At 50.9% G+C, this 23,301-nt stretch overlaps 1 protein-coding gene across 2 annotated transcripts in view; it reads right to left on the reverse strand.

Annotated features, from left to right (window-relative positions):
• Positions 1-89: 89 nt before the first annotated feature.
• The window catches only part of mgat4b (alpha-1,3-mannosyl-glycoprotein 4-beta-N-acetylglucosaminyltransferase B), a 27,761-nt gene continuing 4,549 nt past the window's right edge, over positions 90-23,301 (reverse strand). Inside the window, exons 2-15 of one of the 2 annotated variants that reach the window (XM_068740076.1) lie at positions 12,913-13,092; positions 12,576-12,719; positions 11,409-11,542; positions 10,329-10,375; positions 9,994-10,107; positions 8,938-9,013; positions 8,507-8,621; positions 6,890-7,020; positions 6,686-6,793; positions 4,904-5,097; positions 4,645-4,723; positions 4,161-4,248; positions 2,524-2,636; positions 90-2,152 (exon numbers count right to left, since the gene is read on the reverse strand). In XM_068740076.1, the coding sequence (XP_068596177.1) occupies positions 2,129-2,152; positions 2,524-2,636; positions 4,161-4,248; positions 4,645-4,723; positions 4,904-5,097; positions 6,686-6,793; positions 6,890-7,020; positions 8,507-8,621; positions 8,938-9,013; positions 9,994-10,107; positions 10,329-10,375; positions 11,409-11,542; positions 12,576-12,719; positions 12,913-13,092 (1,547 nt within the window). In that variant the 3' untranslated portion in view covers positions 90-2,128. Of the gene's footprint in view, positions 2,153-2,523; positions 2,637-3,649; positions 3,938-4,160; positions 4,249-4,644; positions 4,724-4,903; positions 5,098-6,685; positions 6,794-6,889; positions 7,021-8,506; positions 8,622-8,937; positions 9,014-9,993; positions 10,108-10,328; positions 10,376-11,408; positions 11,543-12,575; positions 12,720-12,912; positions 13,093-23,301 lie in introns of those variants that run through there. The other variant, XM_068740075.1, reaches the window with a different exon arrangement.

Consider the following 23,301-nt stretch of genomic DNA (forward strand, 5'->3'; position numbering starts at 1 on the left):
AAGTAGCTTTGCTCTGTTCCTGTTGGGACTTTGCTGCATGCATGTTCTCTTTATCTGAGAACCCTCTCTAACATGAATGAATGTCTGCATTTGAAGACATGACTTTTATTGTGAAACCACAATTTCAAGTATTCCACGTAAGTAACCGAACATTCTTTCCTTCACAGCGTGACTGTGATTTATCAGTTCCTTAGCAGTGGAGTGGCATCGGCATTTCATCATTTTCTTTTTGATGAAAGCTGATGACATTCCCAGAAATCTTTGCACCACTTCCTCAAAAAAAAAAAAAAAAAGAAATTCAAATGCCGAAAAGCCAAAGCTTGACATGAAAGAGCCCCACAAAACAAAAAGTCATTTAAATTTCTGTCTTTATTACAATTCACAGATTGGATAGAAGTTTCAGCTCATTTAAATAGAGTTTATCTAAAGGGTACAAAAGACAAACACAAGCAATGCATTCCAGTGAATCTTAAAGAAAAAGATGTTGGGATGGTTCTGGAAGTTAAAATCAGAGAAGGTGAAGTTCTGTTTGGCCCGTTTTCCATCGGAACGTTTGTATAAATGACGCTTAAAAAGGAGGAAAGGCTTTGCTAATTTGTTCTTTTAAATGACTAATTTTGTTCCCTTTAGTTGCTTATTTATTTCCCTTTAGTTAATAATCTCTTCTTTGGATTTGAAAGTTAATAAATGCAAAGAAAAAACGAATGATTTGTAGTTTTAACAGCATCCAACTGTCCATATTTAGACATGAGGCCGGCTCTTCCTGCATTGTGGACGCATCACCGGTTATGATGCTTTCAGGGAATGTAGAAAATCTGGATATTCTCTCCCTCACTCTGATGTGTGTGTTTTTCATTATCTGTCATACATTCTGAGGAACCTGGATTTGGAGTTTACACGCCACAGTATCCTGGTTTCTGTAAAGACTTCCCAAAACTGGAATAGGATCATCCGTCTCAGTGTTCCAGGTGACAACAAGGAAGAAGCAGGTGATGAAACAGCCAACAATCAAACTGATGACACAAAGCTCTCCGAGCTATCCCAGAACTAAAGGACAAAAAAAGTCAACGGATTTACAGAAACTGAATTTCAAACTGGATTAAATCCAGAAGGCGAGGACAACTGGAGCGAAGAGGATCATTAGTATTTTGAGGGGCGTATTCATGAAAGAATTCTCTCCTTGGACATGTGATCAGACATGTGGAGGAGAAAGAGAGAAAATGGGAATAGGGGAGGAACTTTATCATTTATAGTATTTATTATCAAAGGAGTCGATGAGAGACTGGAAAGAAAGAAAGAAAGAAAACCGCTGTTGCACTGGAAAACTACAGTACACTGAAGTACAATAGAGCACAGCCGTGAAAACTAGAGTACGGTGCAGGACATTACAGTACTGTGTAGTATTGTAGAGAACATCGGAGTACTCCACTGCAGAGAAGAGAAGTCCGTGAAAAGGCCTCAAAGACGTCGTTTCAAAAAAGCAAAACATCAGCGGTCAGTCAGTAGTTTCAAGCCACGAAGACGCGAGAAGGTCCGAGGCTGCAGCAAAGGATTGTGGGTATTTGTTGCGGCTACATATTTCGTCTGGGGCTCGTTTCCGTCTGTGTTAAGGCAAACAGCTCAACGGCGGCGTGAACCCCGCGCAGCAACGACAGACTCACGTGGACACACTGGGGGGGGGGTGTACAGGAGCGCGCACGCCTCTACGCACACACATGGCTACGGGGGGCGTGTACTGGTGGGACAGCAGTGGTAGAAAGGTCCGGACCGACAGGTAGAAAGAGGCTTTTCAGCCTTTTGATGCAGCAGTTTCATCCGCAAACGTTGTGCGGCGTTCTCGCCAACGGCGCCACAATTACCAGTGTATTCGATTGTGAGGAGGCTCACTGTATGTACACGTAAAGACAGACGCTTCCGGAATAACTACAGCATTGCTTGAGAGGAATTCCTCCTTTTGCATGTTGAATCGGGCGGGTTATTCCTGCTCACCCTGCAGTCATCAGTCCGTCTGTGAGGAGCCCTGCAGGGGCGAGGTCCGGCCACATGGCGGCGCTGTGACACCGCTGTGGGGTTCTGGGTAGCAGGACTGGAGCAGGTCTGAGGTATCGTTGGGGGGGGGACCAGAGCATCACTCTGCCTTCTTTATGAAGAGCTGAGGGAAACCAGAGAAGCAGAACCGGTAAGAACTCCGAACTTCCTGTCAAATCCCTCTGACATCCTCCAGCGTCGACGATCACAGGCCCGGATCCGGATGCTTTGATTCCGATCTAATCTCTGACCTCGAAAGAATCCCAACAATCTCCTCAAACAACTCCTGAATGTCAAAGATGGATCAGATGCTTGCGGCCCGTTTGAAGTACTGGTACCACCCCACAGAACCCCCGACCATCTATTAAAATAAAAACCCCAACGAATCCTCGAGTCTGGATCAGAACCTCTCGTTCAGATCCGACCTGGAATAAGGTCGTTTGTGAATAAAATCCTGAATGAATCCAGTTCCCGACATTCACCCAGACGTCTCACCTCGCTGAGGATGACCCAGACGGGCGAGTCCGTCATCACCGAGAGACGCATGGCCTCCAGGGGCCCGAAGGTGGCGTCCACCTCCCCCTCCGCGATCCCGTTTTGGAAGGTTCCTGGGGATGATGATCAATCAGATCAATAAACTACATGGGCTGTGATCAGTGACTTTCAGGAGAAGGTTCTGTCTATTTGGAGCGCCATATATTTCCCAGAATGCTTTGCAAACTCCCTTTAAAACCCATTTAACCCTTTAAAGCCAAGTGTTTCACATTTAATCCACTCGGCCTTTCAGGATTTTGAGATTTCTACATCAGAAGTTTTATATTTTTTTCTAAACCTGATGTATACAATCAGACACATGCAAAAATTAAACAAATGAAAGCACAAATATACAATTTGTTTTTGTTGTTTTTTGACAAATTCGTTAGAAGAACCTCTTTTCCAGAACGTAGATTTTCAGGCAATAATTTCATGGTTTAGGTTTCAGGTTTGGGCTTGGTACTGCTATCGATTGATGCTAATGCTAGCTGGGTAGCATCTGACTGTTAGCATCACGCTGTTTCCCGCTCTTATCTGGATCTGCACCATCATGTTATTCTCTCTTTACAGTTTTATGGAAATAATATCTGTCATTTGTACTTAATCACAATAAAGTGTTCTTCCTGCTGTCGCAGGTTGACGGGAGATTTCCTTCTCGGGTTATTATTTATTTATTCCCTTGTTGTTGTTGAATAGCTGCGGTTCTTTTATGCTTCGGGTGCAGATCTGCAGGGTTTTTAGCGGTTATTGGGGCCCACTCCATTTGTCTGAAGTCCATTAACTGACCCCTGTGGTTCTGTGATGTTTCCTGCCGCTGCTCCATCCGCCTCCATCCGTCCTCCCGCTGGCGTCGGCCTGACTTCATGTCCGCAGAGCGATAATCCCTCGGAGGATTTATTTGTTCATTTGGATTATTGTTTTGGCACTGACGCTTCCAGGTAGCGTTGCCGCGGCGATCCCAGCCTTCATCTGCGTCTGGGGTGTTTGTGTTGTTGTTTATCTCGGGGTATCACCTGATATTATTGTGCTGTATTCTAGTTTCCATTCAGAAGCTGTCGAGATGAGACGGAAGACAATAATCCCCTGATCCACATTATCTTTATTTGTTAGGGTTTAATCTCTCAGATTAAATATAGATCGGCCTAAATGATTGTCCAGGTGTCTTTGTGTCACGGCCGGTGACGTCATTTATGAATAAACTCGCAGGAAACGGAACTTTTAAAAGCGTTTTGGCGCAAACGGCGGCGCGGACACGAGGGTAGACTTGTCATCGGCGGGCGGAATAGCGAGCTCGGGTTCGCCGTTTCAGCCGAACGCGTCATCCTGAAATTAATAGAGCAAAGGAGAAGCCCTCCAGATCGATCCGGCGACTCCTCTGAAAAATTAATGGAGGGGATAAAGAGCCGCTGGTAATTCATGAAGTCAAATCCAAGCCGCCTCCCCCTTCCCTCGACGCTCCCTCCACGGATAAATAATAACCCCGTATCTCCACGGGACGGGAAAGAAACGCTCTCGAGACGTTTCAAGGTCAAGGATCCGGCTATCGATCAGATTATTTGGACGCTGATCAGATTAGGATCCAACGTGCCGTCACTCACCTATCCTGATGAACCCGTCTTCTGTCCGATGGTACTTTGGCGTTTTCTCTCTCCCTTCCATCAAAGCCTCTTTGTCTGCCTGGATGTTCTGGAAAACCACACCAGCACAAAGATCCGGGAACGGTCGATCAGAACCAGCGGCGCCGTCATCTTGGTCTGGACTCTCACTAGTCCAGAAGTCTATCTGCCTTTACTTCCTCCTGATGATCTCCTCAAACTTCTTTCCCATCAAGCTTTCTTATCATCTGCCTCTACTCCTCTGTCCCGGTCAGCGTTACCCTGGCAACCGTCTCTTGCTCTAAATGCCGGCTGCTCCTGCTCTCCCCCTCTGAAGGTGATTTCTGTCCTGTCCTGTCCCTCCCCGTCCATGTCCCTGCCTCCTGCCGTGTCTTTTATTTTGAATAAGCCTTCGTCTTACAGTCGACCACAGAGACCAGGAACGTCGTGTGATCTGTGATTGGACCGATCGGGTTTGAAGACTCACATCGAACGGCAGGACCTCCACTGACGTGTTGAAAAGTTTGTCTCCTGGATGTTCGATGTTTCCACTCCGAAAGAAATACCTTTGAGGCAAAAACAGACAGACTCGGATCAATGCAAGCGGAATAAAACCGTCTCCTGCTGGTGCTGAAGGAAGCACCCGGCAACCCTCACACCTTGTACCGTGGAACCTCTAGTCATTCTAGTGAATCCCAAGGAAATAAGTAAGGCCCGGAACAAATCACGCCCAGCCTGGAACTGACCTCTCGATGCGGACCGGCGTGAAGAACCGTATCCGTATGAAGTCCCCCGCCACGGGGGTGAAGGCCCAGAAGAAGTCTTCTCCCAGGTAGGCCTTCTCCAGGGTAAAGTGCTGGTAGGTCTTCAGGCTGGTCGTCACCTCGGCCAGCGGGTTAGCGTGACCCTTATGGAGGGTCTGTTTCCCAAAGTCCTTATCCTGGAAGAGATCGTCAGGTTCAAGGATCTATTGGTTGAGCTCGAGGTTGTGCTTCTGCTGGGAGGAAGAGACTCCGGACGGGTGGGAGTTACCGTCTACTGTGTTCGCATCTCCTCTCTGGACTACTGAGGAGTCAACAGGAGGAGCCTCGCTAGCCTCGCTAGCCTCGCTAGCCACTAATCCGGCTTCGCTTCAGCAAAGAAACAAGGGCGAGCGTTTGCTACCTCTAACCGGGGCCAGTTTGATCCAGGTTAACGGGAACGCCGGTGGTTTTAATTACCTCCCGTTTGGGTGGGCGCTCCGGTGAAAGGATTCTTTTGAGAACATTGAAGAAGGAAAAGCAGCTCCGGATGTTTGCTTTACTTTGCTGTGACGTGACGGGAGTCCTATTCTGCGTGAGTCGTGACATCTCCTCGAGTCGAGTCACGAGAGGGTCTATTCATCACTGTGGGTGTGGAAGCGGTGCGATTCTCACGATGATGTCACACCGTTAGCGGCAGCTAGCGGCTAACTCAAAGGACTGAACCTCAGTGGGTTCAGACAATGGACTCGAAGCACCAACTGCTTTCGCTTTAAATGTACCTTCATATTCTTTATTTCATGTTTGCCCTGCAGAGATCATTTAAGACCTCGTCTCTTGACTTTACGCTCCAGGACGGAACAATCTTACCTCCACGCTTTCTTTCATTTAACTTTGACTGATTTTCTTTTCAAACCACGGCGAACATTTCGGCCCCGCCTCTGTGGTTCAACCGCCACATCGAAGAGGCGCTGGTCTGGGACGGCCGGATCAATAGCCCATTGATTGGATCAGACTGCAGCTCCAGTCGACCGGGCCATCGCTCTTAATACAGTAATCAGAGACGAGCGCCGGGCCGGGAGCTGCTAGCCGCCGCCGTGGCGTCCGGCCGTTTGCTCCCGAACGCCGCAGCGAGCGCACGCCTGCGGAGGCTTTCAATCTTCATCACTACTGACTGAACTTTGACTAAAGCTCATCCTGTTTCCAACCCGTTTACCTACCCAGACCCGATTACCTACCCAGACCCGCATATTATATTATAATATATTATAATAAAAAGCATATTATGTCTTTCAGATGCATAGTCGTCGTCTTTTAGGTTGATAATCGTACAAAATACTCCACAGGTGTTCTAGCAAACAGAACTGTCTGCCCCAGGTCAAAGAAGATCTGAACTAGAAACCGTCGGGACCAGGTGAGACTCAGAACGGAGATTTATTGTATTTTAAAATCACATCCTGAAACAAGAAAACAGGAGGAGACCTAAATATCGATGTCAGCTATTAAAACCTGAACGAAAGAGAGAGTTGAAATAAAGTCCGGTGAGAATGGAAATGAGTCCGAGTCCGTCAGTCGAAGTGGCGCCGGGGAAAAACAACACATTTCCATTTGAAAGTCTGACCTGTGCCTGGAATTTAAATAAGTTAAGCAACTGCAGGAGATAAGCATTTTAATGTATTCTAATCCTACAAATGTCATTTTAATCTCTCATTGGCTGACCTCCAGAGCCTGCTGATGTCATCGCCCTGTCTCATAACACAGAGCCAGACGAAGGCTCTCATTGGTTACCTTGAGCTTCTGTATCTTCCCAGCCAGCGAGGAGTGAGTTCCGACATGCTGGAACAGAGACGGCTTGAAGCGGATCCTCAGGTTGGCTTTCTGTCTGTCACAGTGTTTCTGATGGACACACGGACACACGGTCCATTCAACCCCGAACCTCAACACCATCCCAGCAGGAAATGGCTGTTCAACTTCCTGTGTGGGTGGACTCACCGCATCCTTCTCTGGATTGCACACCTTGACCCACATGATGTGGTCCAGCAGCCAGTCGATGGGCTTGTCTTTGTAGAACATCAGCATGAACTCCACGATGAGCGACAGGTCCAGAGACTTGAACATCTTTCCTGTCCGAGAGGAAGAGGAGGTCGTTTAGTTTCAAGCGGGGCAGCTGATCTGAATGGTTCCCGGGTCCAGGTCAGATTCTGGATCCAACTCCCTGCCGTGACAGATCATAAGGATCCAGTCCGACCTGAGATCAGATCGATCAGTCAGGAATAAAAACGGATCCTCTGGAGACCCAGGAGATCCAGGTTCTAGAGGCTCTGGAGAGTTTAGGTTCCTTCACAAACCGCGGGTTTTACTGCAACAGCTGTCGACATCACAACGGTATGATGTCACACTTTCAGTCCAGTTGTTTCTGGATCTCAATGAGCCGAGACTTTAACTTTCTCTGGGAATTAAAGGTCAGAAACGGAACCGGACAGCTGGACCGGACAGAAACGATGACGGGGGATAAATGGAAGGCCAGCAGGAAGTCGTTTTTTGGTCTGCCCTGATCCGTCTGGACATCGTGGCCTCTGGAGAGCCGGGTGTGCGATGAGGCAACACGACAAAATGAGAGCGGGCTAAAGCTAAACTTAGCAAATACACACAAAAATGACCTGATTCAGTTGATTTAGAGTGTGGCCCCCCCAGCACCGCGGCCCCCGACTGATTTAATTCAGTGAGTCAGCTTCACCCTGATAAATCCATTAAAGCAGCCGGCGCCGGCAGGCGAGTCGGGTCGGGTCGGGACAGAAAGGAGGACCGGCGGGAGCGATTCTCAGAAACATGCATGTGTGGGAAATCAGAACCATGACGAGCGGCGAGAAGAGCGGGAACTCCTGCTGGGCTCCGACGTCAGCGGAGAGACAAGGAGGAGAGGAGCAGGAGGAGAAGGGGGGGGGGGGGTCACGGATTTAAGACAATGATGATCGATGCGTGCGTGCGTGTGTGTGTGTGGGGGGGGGGGGGGGGGGCGTAACAGATAATGACATAATTGATTGTTTTTTCTGCTCAGGATAAATAATCCCGTATAACCTGCAGGCAGGAATCAAAAACGGTACGAAAGGTATTTCACTTTAAATACTATGTCTGTTTCTGTTCTCCAAAAAAGATCTGAAAGTTTAATGACATTTTCCGGAGACACGGGAAAGAGTTTTCCTTTCATGGAAATCTGCTGGGCAGGTTTTGTACTGTTTCTGTAACCCGGACTGTTTCACCGTGTGAACCTGGACTGTGTCACCGTATAAACCCGCACTGTTTCATTCTGTGAACCCGGACTGTTTCATCGTGTGAACCTGGACTGCTTCACCGTGTGAACCTGGACAGTTTCACCGTGTGAACCTGGACTGTTTCACCGTGTGAACCTGGACTGTTTCACTCTGTGAACCTGGACTGTTTCACTGTGAGAACCCGGACTGTTTCACTGTGAGAACCTGGACTGTTTCACTGTGAGAACCCGGACTGTTTCACTGTGAGAACCCGGACTGTTTCACTCTGTGTATTTCGAAGCAGAGGACCTTCCATAAAGATTTTCTCTCTTGCTTTATTGTGAAGCTAAAAACTCACCGATGAAGCCGAGCTGGGAAAACTCCAGGATCATCCACTCCTCCAGCGGCTGCTGCAGCGCAAAGTTCCTCATGGTGGTGAAGTAGTTCGGCCGAGCGACTATGTCATCCTCCAGCTGGAAAAGAGAGAGAATAGTCATGAGAAGAATCAATGATCTAACGGAATCAGGAATCCTTGCTGGGTGACACAGAAATCCAACGTTTGGGATAAATATCCGGAGCGGCGGCCGCTCCGCAGCCTCACGATGGATCTTTGCAGCGGGCTCTTAACGCTTCTCACAGCAGCGGAGTGAGGCAGGGGAGACGGGTGGGCTTCAATATTTATAACAGCAACTAAAATAAGAATAATGTCTCGCATCAAACGTACTACGCTAATGAACTTCCTGTGATGTTTCACAATAAAAGCCTGAACAGGAAACACGTCTCTCCTACCTGGACGTAGTACGTCCCTTTGGACTGAGCGTACATCATCAGGAAGCAGTAGTCCAGGTTCTGCTTCGTCCTCCACCTGAGGAAGAGGAAGAGGAAGAAAGAGAGAATCAGTCACGGTAAAAGGAACTGCTTCTTGTTGTTTGACCCACAGGCCGCCCCGTCTGTTCTTTAGGGGGGGGGGGGGGGGGGGTTGATATCAAAGCTGGATTTAACGAGTCCCTCTGTGCTGCTTATGGTGCGACTGATCTGAAATGGACCCCCCCCCCCAGAAAACACAGAGGACTTCTTCATGAAGCATGTGATGAACAAATGACGTCCGACTCCTGCCCCGCGGCCGCCCCCCCCCCCCCCCTTCAGTTTAAACTGTTTCACAGGAAGTCGTTTTACCGCCGGATAGAATCAGCCGATTCTCCAGAACCCAATTAGAGCTGAAAGAAGCTCGTAAAATTCAACCTCGAGGCACCGACGAGTCCAGAGCGGGTCTCCGGGCCCAGAGGCTGGCGTCCGAGCCTCGGGCTACACGAGTTCATCATCAGCCTCGCCGTCCGTCCTCCAGGCAACAAAAAGACGCTTGTCTGTTTGACTTCCTGTTTGGACCCTCTGTCTCTCCGTCCTCTCAAATGACAACAACCGGCGGGTCGAGCGCCACGGACCTGCTGATCCGCTTTAATCAGACTAAAATCAGGACCTCCTCCTCTTCCTCCTCCTCCCCCTCCTCCTCCTCCTCCTCCTCCTCCTCCTCCTCCTCCTCCTCCTCCTCCTCCTCCTCCTCCTCCTCCTCCTCCGCCTCCTCCGCCTCCTCCCCCTCCTCCTCCTCCTCCCCCCGGTCGGACCTCCATCCGTTTTCCCGCTTGTCTTTCTGTCGTGTCCAAAGTGACAAACAACGACTTATCGAGGCAGATGATGTCGCCTTGACAAGGACGCCCAGGTGAGGAAGAACGAGCGTGTACGTGCCTCGAGACTTGACCTTCGACCTCGAGCCGTTCAGACTGGACTCGGGACCCTTTTCCTGTTATTGCAGTAATCTGATTACCTGTGTAACGGCTTGTAACCCACCTGACTCGCTCCTTCGGGTCTCCGAAGGACTCTCTGAGCCGAGAGAAGTCCGGGTAGAAGTGGACGGACGGAGACACGACTTCCAACAGGCCCGCCTGGATCTCTGCCGGGAAACTGACACGCAAAGAGGACGTTAGATTCGTACTCCAGCATGAAACGCGACGCCCTGAAACGGGACCTGATCCGGAGACACGCGGAACCAGGACTCGTTTTACAGGCTGATGAATCAGCGCGGCGTAACGGGCTGCTCCTCGCGACCACGGCGACATCAAACATGACGCGCGCACAGAGGACATGAAGAATCTGTCGCCATAGAAACAACATCCTGGACTTACAGGCGCTTCAGGTTGTCCGCTACGCTGGTGGCGTACTGCTGGTCGGCCTGGAGACACGCAGGAAACAGCTGGTTAGCGGCGTTCCCAGGAACAACGAACATCTGGGACGTCCCAAAGGAGGAGATGATTTATGGGAGACAGCAGGAATCACGCAGCGAAGCATTCTGGGAACGATCCTCGTCCAAACGCCGTTTGGTTCTGGTCGTGTGCGGACCGTTTCCATGCCGATGGCAGCAGCGTCTCAAGCGAGGACGCTCTGGAGCCGTTTTAAGACCACGCCTCTTTTACCAGAAGGTGCCAGGTTCCCCGAGAACACATTCCCAGCGTCGGATCTGTCGTTCTGCCGACCTGCACCAGGACGGATGCGGTTACACCCCCCGCCCCCGCCCCCCGCCCCCCCCACCGTCGTGAACGTTACGAACACACACACACACGCGCCTTCCCGCTGGAACATCAAAAACAACTTGAGCAATCGATGACATCAGAGTCCGGCCCCTCGCCCCCGTCCAATCGGGACCCAGACGGACCCCCGTTGGGACCGGATCATGCGGCTGGGAGGTCACACACATGAGGGGGAGAACCCCAGCCAGAGACTTTGTTTTGGCGGCCTGGACGTGCCGGCTGGGCGGCGCTAACTCCGAAGCTCAGCGGTAACGAGGAACAGACAGAGGGGTTTTTTTTTGGGGGGGGGGGGGGGGGGGCACCTTCAGACTAAAATGTTTGCCCCTGTTTGAGCCTCCACATAAAACCAACATGTTGAGATGTGATGACAGGAGGATGAAGATGAGAGCAATAAAAGGGTTAAAATCACAGCAGGCAACGACCTTCATCAGTTACTGCCCCCCCCCCCCCACACACACACACACACACACACACACACACACACACGCATCACCATCATCTCCTGCAGCTGCTTGAGGTTAGCATTAGCACAGCAGCTAAACACTGACATTATCGCTCTGCGTGTCGGCGCTCATTAGCATAACCACTGACCTTTAGGAAACACACGCACACACACACACACGCACACACACACACACACACACACACACACACACACACGCACACGCACACACTGACCTCAGCAATGAGGACAACGATGACACAGTCCTCCTTCTCGGCGGCGCTGAGCTCTGACATCAGAGAGCTGAGCGTGTCCGTCAGGTAGGAGTGCGCCTCCCTCTTCACGCTGGGAACGCCCATCACTATGGAAACTAGGAAAACACAACGGAGGGGGAACAGAAGACGAGCGACGAGGAAGACAGAGAGCCGATTGGCTGAGGAGGTCGGCAGCAGGGCGGAGCTATCTGCAGGAAGTACCCGGAGCCAGGAGGCCATTTAAGGCCGGGCGGCACACGGGGCGACGCCTCCAGCAAATACACACAGCCCATTCGGCTTTTCATCCAAGATTAGACTGGTGGGAGGATCCCGGGTCAGAACCGCCACCATAAGGCACCGGTACAGATCCAGAACCGGTACAGATCCAGAACCGGTACAGATCCAAGACCGGTACAGATCCAAGACCGGTCCAGATCCAGGACCGGTCCAGGTCCAGAACCGGTACAGATCCAGGACCGGTACAGATCCAAGACCGGAACAGATCCAGAACCGGTACAGATCCAAGACCGATACAGATCCAGGACCGGTCCACATCCAGGACCGGTCTAGGTCCAGAACCGGTCCAGGTCCAGAACCGGTCCAGATCCTGAACCAGTACAGATCGAGGACCGGTACATGTCCAGAACCGGTCCAGATCCAGGACCGGTCCAGATCCAGAACGGTAAAGTTCCAGGACCGGTACAGATCCAGGACCGGTCCAGGTCCAGAACCGGTACAGATTCAGGACCGGTCCAGGTCCAAGGCTGTCTCTAACATTGTGAGACAAGATTCTTTCATGCTGTTTGTTCGCTCTAGTTTTATCTGTTTCTCTGCATCGTCAGGAACGAAGCAGGAAAAGAACGTCAAAATCATTTCAACACACACACACACGCACACACACACACACACACACACACACACACACACACACACGCACACACACGCACACACACACACACACACACACACACACACACACACACACACACGCACACTGACCTCGTTGCGCTCTGGTTGGTTGGATCTGTTTTATTGTGGGGGGACATCGGTGTCCTCTGGGCCAGAGTGTGTGTGTGTGTGCGTGCGTTTGTGCGTGTGTGTGTGTGTGTGTGCGTGTGTGTCTCGTGCTCATCTGTCTTGGCGCTTTACCTCCGGTGCGTCCCTGTCCCACGTGGACGGCGGGCAGCAGGCTGTCCTCTCTGCTCAGCAGGTGAGGAAGATGATGGAAGATGGAGGGAAGCTGCAGGACGTTTTTACTGCTGCTCACGTTCCATAACTTCAGCCGCGTCTCCTCTGAGGACGGACAGGAGACACAGTTAGACCAGATCAGACCAGATCAGACCGGATAACACCAGGTGAGGCCAAGTCCAAGACGAAAGTCCCGTAGTAGTCTTAGTAGGCCAGACTAGATTGGATTAGACCAGAATAGGGGAGAACAGGGTCCATACTGGATCAGACTGGTTCTGGACAAACAGGACATCCTTACCGGACAGGCTGCTCCAGGTCCGGTTGATGTCCCTCAGCGCCTGCTTCTCGGCGATGGCCCTCTTGATCTCCTCCAGGACCAGGTTCAGCTCTTTGGAGCGCCGCAGGTTCTCCTGCTCAGCCGAGTGGAGGCGCTCCCTCAGTGCCAGGAACTCCCTCTGGTAGATGTCCACCACGTCTCCTACAGAGGACGAGGACACGGGTCACGCGTCAGGAGACGGACTGTCACGATCCCTCTCCGGGCTATCGTGGGATTAGATTAGAGGATGTGGGACGGGAGCAGCTGCCATCGTCAACAGGTAGAGAGAAAGAAAGAGATAATCTGGGTGGACACATGGAGATAAAAGCTTCATCTGCTGCACCATCCGCCGTGCCTCTGGATTAACGCTATGTGAAGGTAAATATGCAGTAATCCCTGCTGGGCAGACACGCAGCCGTCTCCGTTCAGTCTAACAGGACCCCCGTGGGTCTCTGGTCGGGTCCACGGAACCAGAATAGCAGAAAGAATATTCAACAAAATTAGACCAGAAGAGACTACATTAATCTAGATTAAACCAGACTAGACCACGGTGGACTAGATTAGACCAGAAGAGACTACATTAATCTAGATTAAACCAGACTAGACCACGATGGACTAGATTAGACCAGAAGAGACTACATTAATCTAGATTAAACCAGACTAGACCACGATGGACTAGATTAGGGCAGAAGAGGTAACATTATTAAGAAACATAGCATAAATTTCCACTGCTATGCGGACGATACTCAATTGTACCTGTCCGTTCAGCCAGACAAAGTCGATCAGTTGGTTAGACTTCAGACGTGCCTTAAGGACATTAACTCCTGGATGACCGAGAACTTCCTGTTATTAAATCTAAATAAAACTGAGGTTCTGGTTCTTGGGCCAAAGCATCTCAGAAATGTTTGTTCTAGTGTTGTAGTTGAACTAGATGGCGTCTCAGTGTCCACCAGCACCACTGCCAAGAATCTGGGGGTAATCTTTGATCAGGACCTGTCATTTCAGTCCCAGATAAAGCATATTTCAAGGACTGCGTTCTTTCACCTTCGGAATATTTCAAAAGTCAGGCACCTACTGACCCGAAAAGATGCAGAAAAAATAGTCCCCTGCTCTGGCGTCTCTGCATTGGCTTCCTGTTAGGGAACGGATTGAATATAAAATCCTTCTACTTACTTTTAAAGCCCTCACTGGCCAGGCCCCTCCTTACCTTACAGAGATGATTATCCCGTATTGCCCCACTAGGACCCTGCGGTCCCAAAACGCTGGCCTGCTCGTGGTTCCAAAAATTTCCAAGAGCAGACAGGGGGGCGGAGCTTTCAGTTATCAAGCTCCTTTATTGTGGGATCGGCTCCCCGTTTTGGTTCGTGAGACAGACACCATCTCTGTGTTCAAGAGTAGATTAAAGACTTTCCTTTTTAACAAAGCTTATAACTAATCAATGCAGTAATCAGTATAATCAATCTGCTGTCATTAGGCAGCACTGGTGGCTTAACATCATGACACACTGAGCTCCTCCCCCTTTATCTGATTATTCATGTTATAAATATATGTGTGCAATATGTCTCTATTCCCCGTAGTCTTGTTCGCTCTCTCCCGCTGTTTGTCCCTCTCTCTCTTTCAGGTCCTTCTGTCCGTGGTGCTGCAGAACCTGGACCTGTGGCCAAAGGGCTGATGTCCACGTCGCTAGCATTAGCATTTAGTTTTTGTCTGCTCCTGCTCTGTCTCACTATCACTTCCCTATCCATCTCCTTGACTCGTCTCCGACCTGCCATTCTCTCTCTCTCTCTCTTTCTCTCTCTCTCAACCCAGCCGGCCAGACAGATGGCCGTCCACCATGAGCCTAGGTTCTGTCCAAGGTTTCTGCCCGTTAAAGGGAAGTTTTTCCTTGCCTCCGTTGCTCTTGTGGGTCAAGTTGGGTTCTGTGTTTCCCTGCAGGTCTTTCCCTGCTAATCCTGTAAAGTGCCTTGAGATGACTTTATGTTGTGATCTGGCGCTACATAAATAAAACTGAACTGAATTGAAGAGACTACACTAATCTAGATTAAACCAGACTAGACCGCGATGGACTAGACTAGACCAGAAGAGACTACCGTAATTCTCGGTGTACAAGCCGCTACTTTTTTCCAATATTTTGAACCTTGCGGTTTATGCAACGACGCGGCAAATTTACGTATATTTTCCCACTTTCGTTACAAAATTAACGCCCGCCCGCCCGGAGGGAAAGCCCCGCTTGCGTGTAGCTGGGGAGATCTGCGAGAAGGGCCCGGCGCTCGTCCAGAGTCGCCGCCGCCGGACCGCCGTACCTGGTCCCCCGCCGCCTGTCCGCCATCCGCTACGCGGCGTCGGACGCGCCGCGTAGCGGGGAAGGAACCCACCCCCCTCGACCTCCCGGGCGTCCCCACCCCTGCCGCACCACGCTCCCGCGGACGGAGGATGAGGGGCACGGGGGCAAGGGGGACGGGGACACCCCGCCAGGCGGGCGCGCGCGCCGCGCAGCCTCCGACGGGCGGAGAGGGGAGGGCGACGGGGCGACTGCTCCCCCAGCCGCGGCTCGAGCCCAGCCCCGCTTCGCACCCCAGCCCGACCGACCCAGCCCTTAGAGCCAATCCTTATCCCGAAGTTACGGATCTGATTTGCCGACTTCCCTTGATCTAACATGCCAGACGCTGTTCACCTTGGAGACCTGCTGCGGATATCGTTACGAGCCGTGTTCCGTTAAATATCATTTGTCTTAATGCACTTGCGGCTTACGAATATGTGCGGCTTATTTTAGTACAAAATATATATATATTTTAATTCAGTGGGTGCAGCTTTTTCACAGGTGCGCATAATAGTTCAGCAATTACGGTACATTAATCTAGATTAAACCAGACTAGACCATGATGGACTAGATTAGACCAGAAGAGACTACACTAATCTAGATTAAACCAGCCTAGACCGCGATGGACTAGATTAGAGCAGAGATTAAGAGGACTGGACTTGTGCTGGAGGAGCAGATTAATGAGGATTCATCCTCTGAGGAGCAGGAACACTCCGTCCGACCAGCAGTTGTTGAGGTTTGTTTTTCGGGATCCGAACCAGCGGTTCCTCCAGCCCTCATTAATGGAACACAATAATCCCATCGCCGCTGGCTGATGGGATTTTAATGATGTTTCTGCTCAGTTATTTATTCATCTCTGATGAAATAATCTCCTTCCAGCAGCAGCCGAAGCTCTCCGACTCAAGTCCACATCGCTCCGGAAGATTATCGGGATTTTCCCCGACCCTGGACCGACGCTTGGGATGTCAGAGACAAATCCGCTGGGATCCCGTTGGTCTGCCGCGCGCTCCCGGCTCCGGCTCCGGCTCCGGCTCCCGATGCCGTCATCGATTAGCGGCAGCGTCGACGGAGCGCCGTCTCGCCTCTAAGTGGACGAGCAGATGTTTATTCTGGAGAGAATGACGTCGCCTGGAGGCGCGAGCAAATCGCCTCATTAACCAATCAGTGACTTCCTGCGTCGCCCCCACAGAGGTCAAGCCTCACGGCCAGATGAGGAGGAACGCCGTGTCGGCATTGTGGTTGCAGTGCAGCTCTGGATCCTCTAGGGGGCGAGGGCGGGGCTTTAAACCAGGTCTAAAGTCGTTCAATTGGTTTAAGAGGTTTTTGTTCTTAAATCTAAGTGACCAAAAAAAATTAAACAGGATCGGACGGAAAATAAATCTTATTGTTTTTATTGTAATTACCAATAATAATAATAATAATAATAACAATAATAGTCCAGTTCTACACTAAAAGTCTTTGACTCTTCTTCGTGGGTTTCCTCATGAACAGAATCAACACTAAACGAGTTCGGGTTTCACAGACCTTCAGTCATACTTGGTGTGTTTGTTCCAATAATTAATCAAAGACGCGCGCGCACACACACACACACACGCACGCACACACGCACACACACACACACACACGATGACTCATAGTTAATGGTCTTCTGGATATTCAGCGGACAGGAAGGACTGAAGGGTTAATGAGTCCTGAAGCTCCTCACTGATCAATAAACCTGTCTGTTTATAATTATCAGTCTGTTATTGGCTGGGGCAAATAGGGGAGGGGGGGGGGGGGTCCAATAAATAAATGAATGAATGAATCATTACAATAATGCTAATAATGCTATCAGCACGAAACTAACCCTCCTTCCGGAGATTCATTCTTTTCTTTTCTTTTATTTGTCAAAATATATTTTTTCAAAATAAAACGCGAGGCTGCGGTCCAGCTTCACGACGGCGGGACGCCGCTCCACGGTTCCCGTCGTCCACGTCGAATTAGCAGCGGTCCGTTTCACGCACCGCGAGATGTCAACAACACTTGTTACCATGGAAACGACCGCAGTTGCCGTGATTCTAGACAGAACGAAAGGAAAGGAGGCGCGAAATAAAAGCCTGACGGGGAGGGAGAGCAGCAGGAGTCCCTCGCGGACGGGGGGACGGGCACAAAGCGATACCTGCTGAGTCATGGAAGAGAGAGGAAGGAAATGAACGCTGCCGAGTCAGCGAACTACAAATCCCAGCCATGAATGTCAGAACAGGAGACAAAAAACAGATCGTGTGACTCCAACGCCCGGGTGCGACCCGCAGGATTGCTTCGGGTGATTATCGGTTCGGTGCTGGGGGGGGGGGGGGGGTAAAGGGGTCACCACAGGGAGGTCACGCAGAGGTCATATTTGGGCACCAGGGCGATTAAAAGCTAACTCTGGACGTTCACTTATTGTTCACCGGCCTCGCACAATCCTGATTTAGATAACTCTCTCGCTCTCTCTCGCTCTCTCTCGCTCTCCGGGCGTCCTCGCCTGAACCGATGTCAAGATTCCGCCTCTTATCTTCGGTTCGGGAAAAACAGCATCCGTGAGCCAGAGCGGAAAGCGACTGTAACAAAGTCCTCGTCTTCTTCTCTACAGTTAAGTCACAAAGAGCAGAGCGGAGGGCTAGGGCGCTAGCATGTTAGCCAAGAACGGCTAAAGGAAGAGCCCGATGAAGAGCCTGATGAAGAGCCTGATGAAGAGCCTGATGAAGAGCCTGATGAAGAGCCTGATGAAGAGCCTGATGAAGGGCCTGATGAAGGGCCCGATGAAGAGCCTGATGAAGGGCCTGATGAAGAACCTGATGAAGGGCCTGATGAAGGGCCTGATGAAGGGCCTGATGAAGAACCTGATGAAGGGCCTGATGAAGGGCCTGATGAAGCGCCCGATGAAGAGCCTGATGAAGGGCCTGATGAAGAGCCTGATGAAGAGCCCGATGAAGAGCCTGATGAAGAGCCTGATGAAGGGCCTGATGAAGAGCCTGATGAAGAGCCTGACGAAGGGCCTGATGAAGAGCCTGATGAAGAGCCCGATGAAGAGCCTGATGAAGAGCAGGCTCAGACAGACGGAAGAAGGAAGAAACGGGCGCCCCACACACACACAGTCTCCTCTGTTCAAACCCAAACATCATGATACCGTGACTTCATCATAAGGAGCGTGCGTGTAGGTGTGTGTGTGCGCGTGTGTGTGTGCGTGTGTGTGTGATGTGTAGTTCCTCTGATCTCTGGTTTCAGTCGATACGTGGAGTGGATTTGTGTTTATTTGAGCCTTTAATCAATACTAGTGATTGTCTGAGTGTGTGAGAGTGTGACCATGATAATGACTCTGTTCTGTTTATTTCTCTCTCTCACGCACGCACGCACGCACGCACACACACACACACACACACACACACACACGCCAGTTGGCAGTGGCCAGGTATCAGTCCCAGCATCCAATCAGAAAAGAGGCAACGCTTTTGGTCAAACGTCCATCAGACTCCGGGGTCGTCCTTTACAAGAGATTTAACCTTCAATCATTGGTCGTCATGGTGACGAGAGGCATCGACGTCCTCCTCTAAGTTCCTGGAGCCCGTTTCCGGCGCCGTGTCGGCAGCATCCGACCAGATGACGGATCCTACATCACCGGGAGACGACGGATGGAGCAGGGCGGAGCTTCTCGTGGATCAGGAGACGCAAACAAGCTTCCCGAGTGTGTGTGTGTGCGTGTGTGTGCGTGTGAGAGTGAGCGTCTCCACACACACACACACACGAGATCAGATGTCCTCTAGACTGTGAAGCGTGTCCTTATTCCCTCCATCGCTGCATCAAATGATCGCACACACATTTGATAGACGTGCGTGTGCACCATGTCCTCAGAATACTAACACGCACACACACACACACACATATGATAGACGTGCGTGTGCACCATGTCCTCAGAATACTAACACGCACACACACACACACACATATGATAGACGTGCGTGTGCACCATGTCCTCAGAATACTAACACGCACACACACACACGCGCGTCTAACACACACACGCACACACACACACACACACACGCACGTCTAACACACACACACACACATTTGATAGACGTGCGTGTGCACCATGTCCTCAGAATACTAACACACACACACACACGCACACACACGCACGTCTAACACACACACACACACACACGCACACACACACACGCGCGTCTAACACACACACGCACACACGCACACACATTTGATAGACGTGCGTGTGCACCATGTCCTCAGAATACTAACACACACACACACACACACACACACGAACACACACGCACGTCTAACACACACACACACGCACACACACACGCACACACACACACACACATTTGATAGACGTGCGTGTGCACCATGTCCTCAGAATACTAACACGCACACACACACACGCACGTCTAACACACACACGCACACACACACACACGCGCGCGGTTTTCGATCCTGTTCAGGCTTTCAGTCAAATGTCCAAAGCTCAGTCTGTCTGAGTCCGTATTTTCCTGCAGCTGTCTGATCCTGAACGCCCCGCTGGTTCCTCCTCCTCTTCCTCCTCCTCTTCCTCCTCCGTCTCACGAGTGGCCGAGCCTTTTAACATTTAATCAGTCGGGCCGAGCAGCAGGTGAGTTTCCACTGACGGTAACCTCACCCGGACACGTCAACGCGTCTCTTTGACTCATTACAGCGTTAATTTAAGACGAAACACGTCTTCATCCCATTTCGACCAATCACAAGTCGTTAACCGTCAGGAGACTCTATAAATATCCGTAATTCATTTTGTGTCTTCTTATCCGATGTCATCGTTTAGCATCACGGGACAATCATCGGATTTTTAACTTCCTGGACAACGTCTCCAATGATTGGACAAAAATGATCCGATGACATCACCAGCAGATCCAGAACACATCAGAGCCGGATCTGGATCCAGGTCTGGTTACAAGACCAGCATTATGAGAGCAAAGGGATCCAGCCTTTAGGGGGCGGGGCTTCACAGAGTCACGTGGTGATGCGCAGCCAATCAGGGGACGCCTGGTTCGAATCATACGTTTACTCTTTCCGATTCAGTTTTTATTTGTTGTTTATCCGAAGCGTCTCCAACGGGCCCAGATAAATCCAGAACTAAATGTGGAATGAATAAAACATGAGCTCAACATTCCTGCCGGGGCATCAAAGAGGTTTTATCCGCCGTGGTGAATAAAACAAACGGCCCATAATCCCTTGCGACGTGCGTCCTTTTGTCGCCGATGAAGCCCGGCAGGCCCGGAAAACGACGACGCCTCGGTTCCGTTTGGTTCGGCCGTGAAACGAGAGTCAGAAAACAAGCCGAAACACAACATTTCCCATCATGCCTTGCTCCTCGGCGTCATCCATTCACAGGATTTAAATCACAGCACAATGTATCCCATAATGCACTGCAGGAAGGCGCCACCGTTTCCTTCAACCCAGAGTTAACCGGAGCAGCTGCTCCTCCCCCCCTTTAGCTCCTCCCTTTAGCTCCTCCCTCAGGTGGCCCTTACACCTGGACTACGACGACATGCTGTACCGGGTTGCTGCCGTTAAACCGGCAGCGCCAGAAGAACCGGAACCCAACCCGCCTTCAGACGGCTTCGGACGCGTTTCCGGATTAGAAAGCATCCGTTTCCTGGAATTCCTCTCGTGCAGTTTTCCATAAATGAGATCGACGTCCCGCCGCCGCCTCGGCGTGGAGTTGCCGCGCCCTGCTCAGCCCGTCTGATGGACTTCCTGTCCGTATGATCCCGAGTGCGGCTTCCTGTCTAGGAGATAATAGCGTCCTGTCGATAAGGTCATCCAGATTACGGCTTCCTCCTCCGCTGCGTTACATTCTCACAAGAGCCCGCCCCCGTCATCGGGTCACATGGCGTTTCATTAGCTCGACCCGGAATCCTACAGGGAGCCATCATAAGGTCGCCGATTGGGCCTGGGTGCTTCCCGTTTGCCGACGCTCCCGGAGGTCGCCGATTGGGCCTGGGTGCTTCCCGTTTGCCGACGCTCCCGGAGGTCGCCGATTGGGCGCTTCCCGTTTGCCGACGCTCCCGGAGGTCGCCGATTGGGCGCTTCCCGTTTGCCGACGCTCCCGGAGGTTGCCGATTGGGCCTGGGCGCTTCCCGTTTGCCGACGCTCCCGGCAAACCGGAAGTACCCAGGCCCAATCAGAGGGTTTTCCTCCCTGCAGACGGTTTTCCAGTGACGTTTATCCTGATAAAACGCGTTTACGCGGCTTCCGGCTATAAACCGGCAGCGACGGCGCCCGGAGTGTTTTACAGAGCAGTAATGAAGATGGAGCGAAAACCTCGAGGTGGAACGGCGCTCCGTTCACCGCGAGAACCGGACGGCTCGATCCGAACGGGTTTTCACACGTTTAAAAAATGTCTACGAAGGAAACGCACGACAAAATGTTCCTGAAATTTGGTTTATAAATGTCTTTATTGACAAACGGATCAATCAGGAATCGACTCGTTTCCTTCCGTTGAATAAAAACTGCAAGTCGTCAGCCAATAGCGGCGCCGTGAATCCTCAGTACAGCAGAGCAGTAATACCGGATCAGAACCGGATCAGAACCAAACAGTCAGTTCAGTACAGTACCGGATCAGAACCAAACAGTCAGTTCAGTACAGTACCGGATCAGAACCGGATCAGAACCAAACAGTCAGTTCAATACAGTACCGGATCAGAACCAAACAGTCAGTTCAATACAGTACCGGATCAGAACCAAACAGTCAGTTCAATACAGTACCGGATCAGAACCAAACAGTCAGTTCAGTACAGTACCAGATCAGAACCGGATCAGAACCAAACAGTCAGTTCAGTACAGTACCGGATCAGAACCGGATCAGAACCAAACAGTCGGTTCAGTTCAGTACCGGATCAGAACCGGATCAGAACCAAACAGTCAGTTCAGTACAGTACTGGATCAGAACCGGATCAGAATCAAACAGTCAGTACAGCAGAGCAGTAATACCGGATCAGAACCGGATCACCAGACCGCTATTTATTGGTGAACAATAAACAACAACGCAATAAAACGTCGGCCCTGCAGACGTTGCTCATTTGGCTGAACCTTCGCCGTGCAGCCTCCTCCTCTTCCTCCTCCTCCTCTTCCTCCTCCTCCTTATATCGTGAGCGTCACAGGGGAACCGACAGCGTGGCAGGCTCGTCGGGGTCAAAGGTCGCATATTGTGGTTTGTCAGCGCTGTTAACCGTTTGACCCGTTGGTGTTTCCTGCATGCATGCGATCGATGTGCTGCGGTTGCCACGGTGACGCCCCCCCCCCCCGATCACAACGGGAACGGTTCTAATTATTGAACCAGATAAAAACAGGCGATCCAGACTGCATGGATTCAATGGAACTGGGCTCCGTCTAATTCCTGGGACGGCCCAGTCTTCCTACGTCTGGTCCAATTTAACCAGCAAGTCAGACAGAGCCCAGCCACGATAATTGAGCAGGTTGCCATGGTAACATTATACATACCTCTTATAGCTCGCATGTGACGCAGTTTGGGACTAAATTAGAACGATTAATTACTGAATAAATTAAAAAACCTTCGAGTTTGAGGTTTAAAGGTCCCGTATTCTACCCTTTTTACGCAAGTTAACGCAGTTCACACACACACACACACACACACACACACACACACACACACACACACACACGCACTCGCACACACACACACACACACACACACACACGCACCCGCACACACACACACACACACACACACACACACACACACACACACACGCACTCGCACACACACACACACACACACACACACACACACGCACTCGCACACACACACACACACACACACACGGCACTCCATTAGCCATCTGGCTCAAGTGTTCATCACACACTCAAACATTGTTTCCAATTTTCACCGGAACATTCCGACCAAAAATAAACTTCATGCAGGGAAAAGCCCGCCGGTGGAGCGAGGACCCGAAAACGGCAGAACAGCGTAGAAACATGGAAACATGTAGAGTTTACTTCTCAATGCTAACGACGGC

Source organism: Brachionichthys hirsutus, chromosome 6, assembly GCF_040956055.1.
Source record: "Brachionichthys hirsutus isolate HB-005 chromosome 6, CSIRO-AGI_Bhir_v1, whole genome shotgun sequence".
Taxonomy (NCBI): Eukaryota; Metazoa; Chordata; class Actinopteri; order Lophiiformes; family Brachionichthyidae; genus Brachionichthys; species Brachionichthys hirsutus.